This window comes from Montipora capricornis, chromosome 4 (genome assembly GCF_036669925.1).
Source record: "Montipora capricornis isolate CH-2021 chromosome 4, ASM3666992v2, whole genome shotgun sequence".
Classification (NCBI taxonomy): Eukaryota; Metazoa; Cnidaria; class Anthozoa; order Scleractinia; family Acroporidae; genus Montipora; species Montipora capricornis.
The window spans coordinates 41,224,605-41,229,604 of record NC_090886.1 but is presented as its reverse complement, the minus strand read 5'-3'; the positions used below and the strand labels follow the sequence as shown (position 1 = coordinate 41,229,604).

General features: G+C 37.0%; 1 protein-coding gene across 1 annotated transcript in view; it reads left to right on the top strand.

Annotated features, from left to right (window-relative positions):
* Nucleotides 1-704: 704 nt before the first annotated feature.
* LOC138046969 (SRR1-like protein) overlaps nucleotides 705-5,000 on the top strand; it is an 11,223-nt gene continuing 6,927 nt past the window's right edge. The window contains exons 1-4 of the mRNA XM_068893615.1: nucleotides 705-901; nucleotides 1,035-1,075; nucleotides 3,148-3,335; nucleotides 4,609-4,704. Of these exons, the coding sequence (XP_068749716.1) occupies nucleotides 735-901; nucleotides 1,035-1,075; nucleotides 3,148-3,335; nucleotides 4,609-4,704 (492 nt within the window). The 5' untranslated portion in view covers nucleotides 705-734. The remainder of the gene's footprint in view (nucleotides 902-1,034; nucleotides 1,076-3,147; nucleotides 3,336-4,608; nucleotides 4,705-5,000) is intronic.

Below are 5,000 nucleotides of genomic sequence, written 5' to 3'. Positions count from 1 at the left end.
CAATAGTCATACACCTTATTCCAAAATGGCTGGCATTTTAGTATTCTTTTGTTTGCTTTCAAATTAGCCCTTGTTGTTTCTTTCTTAAGCTAAAACTTCCAAAAGAATATTCAATTTTGAACGAGGCAGCAAGGGCTAATTTACAAGTCAACAAATGAATACTAAAATATTTAAGAATTAGACCCAAAGCTCGCAAGGGCTACGGGTCAATAGCCCATGAGGTGAAGCCGAATAGGCTATTGACCCGTGTGGCCCTTGAGGGCGAAGGGTCTAATTGTTTTAGTATCACCCAACTAGTCACAGAAAAGGCAATAAAGTTAGCAAATGCAATTTGATGAAATGTTTATTTAGGAATAAAACGAAAGCAAGTGTCACGCTTTTCGCTACTCGAGGACTATTACTAATAGTCCTCTAGTAGCGTAGACAATCAAAATGCAGGATTTGCATTAGTCCACTTTTTGGGTGATACTAAATACAATTAGTATGTGCCTATTTGATTTGCAAATCTTTGTGTCAACTACACTGTCAGCCGTGGAAAAGATCTTTTTTTACTGCCCACATGGTAACCTGAGGCCTATTAACCACAAAATCCCCTGTAGAGGTCATCCACTTGAGGTCATCCACAATGGGCAGGTGTCCGCACCAACCACCACCCCCCCCCCCCCCCCCACTCTTTCGTACACCAACCTTTCCTCTTGAAACCTGGGAACTAGTAATGCTGCAGAGAAAAGAAAATGGCGGATATCGAAGGCTTTCAAGTTGTTAGGAAAAGGAAAGGTCACAGAAACAGAAAGTGCATTGAAAATCATTCATTATCTACAGTAACAGTAAAAAGTAGTCAATCTTCAAAAACAGCTGAGTGTGATCCAAACCAACTAAAGAAAAATATTGATAAATGCAGGCACGAACAGGTTCAGTTTTTAATTGATTTTACACTTGAAAAGCTGAAGTGAAAGCTTACTTATCTCGTCGACTAAGCAAATTTGATGCCGATGTGATTCTGCTGAAGCTTATCTCTTTTTTTTTGTCAACAGAACGGAAATTTCAACTAGTGAATTTTTTTCACGGTTTCAAGGTAAAATCTTTGTAATGCCTAAGATCCTGACAATTTTACTTTGTTTCTTGGACTGTTAAATGTATCAGTATATTGCTTCAGTTCTTATACTTTCTTTGTCTGGATATCAACATTTTGATGCTTTTTTGCATAACTTTGAGAAAACGTTGCCAAAAAATGCAACATTGAGAGCAGAAGTATAATTTTAGCTTCAGAACCTCTCTTTTTCATAGTGTATTTATCATTTGTTTCTGTCCTGTATCAATAATTTGAACAAGTTGGACACACATCAGTGCTCAAAATTTGGCTGAGTAGCTGGCATTTGGAAAAAATAAAACAGATGTTCAAAATGAGTTGATAAAGGGGTGTGCAGAAAGTGAAGGCCTGGAAAACAAAGACCCCCCTAAATCTTCTTCGTCGAAGGCTATCCATCAATAAATTTTTTTAGGTCCTGATTTGAATGCGTTTTATCGTAGTATGTTAAGTCTATATTTGTTTAAATATTTCTATTTGAAAGGAAAGGAAAGGAACTTTATTTAAGTGTCTAATCTTCTAGTGCTGTAGAGCACTAATCAGGGACACTGTAAATTGAAATTGACAAGTTAACGCAAATCAAATCAAATTTTGGTTTTTGAGAAGAGGGGAAAACCGGAGTACCCGGAGAAAAACCTCTTGGTGCAGAGTAGTCGAATAGTATCACACAACGACGGATTGCCAAGGAGAACAGGTTTTGCTCGCCACTCCACAAAGACAACAACCTCTGCCACTCTTTTGAGCACAAGCATCTTTACAAAGAGCATTTTACTGCTGTATCCCAGGTATCCTAACAAATTGAAACCGGCAGTGCTTTTCCAAGGGTAAAGGGTAACATTTTGAACGACGCAGCCATTAATTCCTATTACACCCTGTTGAAATGGTGAGAACTCGATTGCAAGGTCCAAGAAACTGTTTTGTTCATGATCAATCTTTTTGTGGAAGTAATATTATGCATGCCCTATGCAGGCGAGAACAGCAGACCAAATTCCAACAATGAGACAAAGACTGCAAACTGATATTTTCTGTCTCGCTTGTACTTTGTGGATGCTTTCGCTACGATAATCTGCATATAGAATTTAAGACTCAGATCTTTCAGCATTGCAATTGAACACAAAACCCGAAAATGGTTTGCTATTGAAATCTCAAGAATGAGCACCATTAATTAATGAAATCTGCAAATAAATCTGTTTTAGGATTTTGTGTTCCAATGAAAATCAGAAAGATCGCGATTTAAAAAAGGATTTCCAATCAAACGCACCCCAAAGTTTTTCAATAGAACACACCCTTTGTTTATTCTTGGGGTAAGTGAGTAAGTTAGCCTATTAAGTGAACTAAACCCCCCTCGGGCGAGGTTATGAGCAGCAACTCGTGTTTGAAACGACATTTTTCCTTGAAGAATATCTGGTGCTCGTAATTAATTTTCATGTAAGAAAACATTTCAAAGAGAAAAGGGGATGAAGTGAAAGCAATGTTTTCTGCCTGGTCCACTGTATCTGTGTTGTAGACTATGTTGTTTTGTAATATAAATACTAACCATTTACCCATTACCCTTTACCCTTTTGCCCTCTTACCCTTTACCCTTTACCCTTGGAAAAGCACTGCTGAATTGAAAGTGACAAAGTAAAAGTAGGTTTAAATAAAGTAAGCCATGCATTTCAGCACCGAAATAATGTCACCTAGCTCATTTAAAAATCTCCTGGTAAACCACACAACAATCAGGCTAATGGTGATGTTTCTTGTTTTCAACAGCATGAACTGGCGCGACAAAAATAGTTGGCCAGTCGGAATACGCTATTTGAGAGTCAAAACAATAACAAACAATCACGTTACATCTGGGGTGAAAATGGGCCTTCAATAAGGGACATGCAAATACTCAAAATATAAAATCACAAATCCTTCCTATGTTGGTTAGCTCACTTTATCAACTCATTTGACAAAACCAAATTGTTCCAAAAATGGTTGCTCGACATTTTGTTAACTAGACAAAGGAAATGTACTGTTTTGTGTTATATTGGACTGTCAAGTTGTCTTAACCCAAGTATTTTTCCCCTCTGTAGGGTTGTTTGTCAATGGTCGGTTACTGGAACATTCTATCAGCACTGTCGAAACTGACAGTAAAAAACGTACAGCTGTTTTCATGGATCCTATTGTTGATATTGTATGTTATGGTATTGGAAGAATAGCCTCTTGTCCTATAGCGAGATATCAGTTTGCTTTCCTGCTGTTATTGAAAGAGTTCCTTCAGGTAAAATGATCTGGAAAGTTCTCACCAATAATATTATTGAGGACTGAGGACATCAAAACCACAGATTATTGTTTATCATTCATTCCTTGGTTCATTTATTGTAATTATTATTATTATTATTATTATTATTATTATTATTATTATTATTATTATCATTATTATCATTATTATCATTATTATTAAATATTATTATTCTCAACTGAATTTAGTAAAACTAAAGCTTTGTTCTCCATGCAAAATCAATGAAGCAACATTTTTGCAAACCACCCTCCCTGGTAAAAGAGCAGGAGAGGGAGGGTCTGTACGCTTCAAATGTATGAACAGTACTATAGAATTATTATTACCATGGTCATCCAAGTAGTGATATCTCTAGCGCTCCAGGAAAACCCTGTTTGGCCATCTGTGACAGACCACTTGCCATCAGGCAAGCACCCTCGCAATCAATTAGAGAATTCAAAAGAAGTATAAAGACATAAATACACCGGGTCTTTTTTGCAAATAATCAATGAACTCAGGCAAGTTAGAATTTGAACTTTTTTCTAGGCCTTCATCTAATCTCTGAGTCAACAATCAAATAAATGACAACTAATTTAATGAGCCAATTTACCAGTTTCAAAGGGGGTCCCATGATTTATGAGTCAAATGGTCAATGAGTCAATGAGACTCATAAGCAATATAGCAATAATTTATTGATTAATCCTAAGCCTTCGTTTCCGTGATTAGGCCTAAGCACTGTCTGAAATTTTAGCTTTCATTTTATGGGTTAGGGTAACTGCACTAACTCATTGACTCACTGACTCATGACTCATTGATTCATTGACTCATTAATTCATTGACTCGTAAATACTTGGTACTCGTTTCAAAGTACCAGTAGGTGCTCTGTGATACTTGCACATGCATGGCTTTAAATCGTTTAGGAAAGCATGTAAATTAATACTGCAAGGATCAACCAAGGAACTACAGTCGAACCTGTATATAACGGTCACCCTCAGGACTTGAGGAACTGGCCACTTATTGCGGGTGGTGGCTTAATACAGGTAAAAATAACAAAGAAAGACAAACATAGGACTGCTACAGGATGACCACAGCCACCTAATAGAGGTGGCTGCCTAATACGGGTAACAAGTACAGCGTTTGTATGAGAGAAAAGTCTGGACTTTGAAAATTGGCCGCTTAGTAGAGGGCCGTTTTATACAGGTTCGACTGTATCATTGACTGACACTGTTTTTTAAGATGGCTTTACCTCAGTTAGTTTAATTTGTTACATTGCCAGATTGCTGGGGACTGTTTCATCTATGAACCACTTTTTTCGCAAGGTGAAACAATGATTGTAAAGGAGATGGGATGCTTGCTTATCAAAAGCAACGAGGTAAGATTTGTATGAAATACTTAGTAAACACTTGCATTCGTGGTGTTGAGGAAAGGGCAACAATTTAGTATCAATAGTAATCAAAGTTAAGCGTTTTCCTTCTAAGAGGGACACTAACAGATTTTTTCTAACACCATCCAGTTTTATATGATAGTCAATAGGGACCAGTTTAGGTGTGAAAGGATTAACAACATCTAATGGGTGCTCCTTCACCCCAACAAGACATGTGCAGTTAAACTGGGTTTAACAAAATTAAAGTCAGCTACAAAAAGTGTAAGACTTACTTTTACATGATA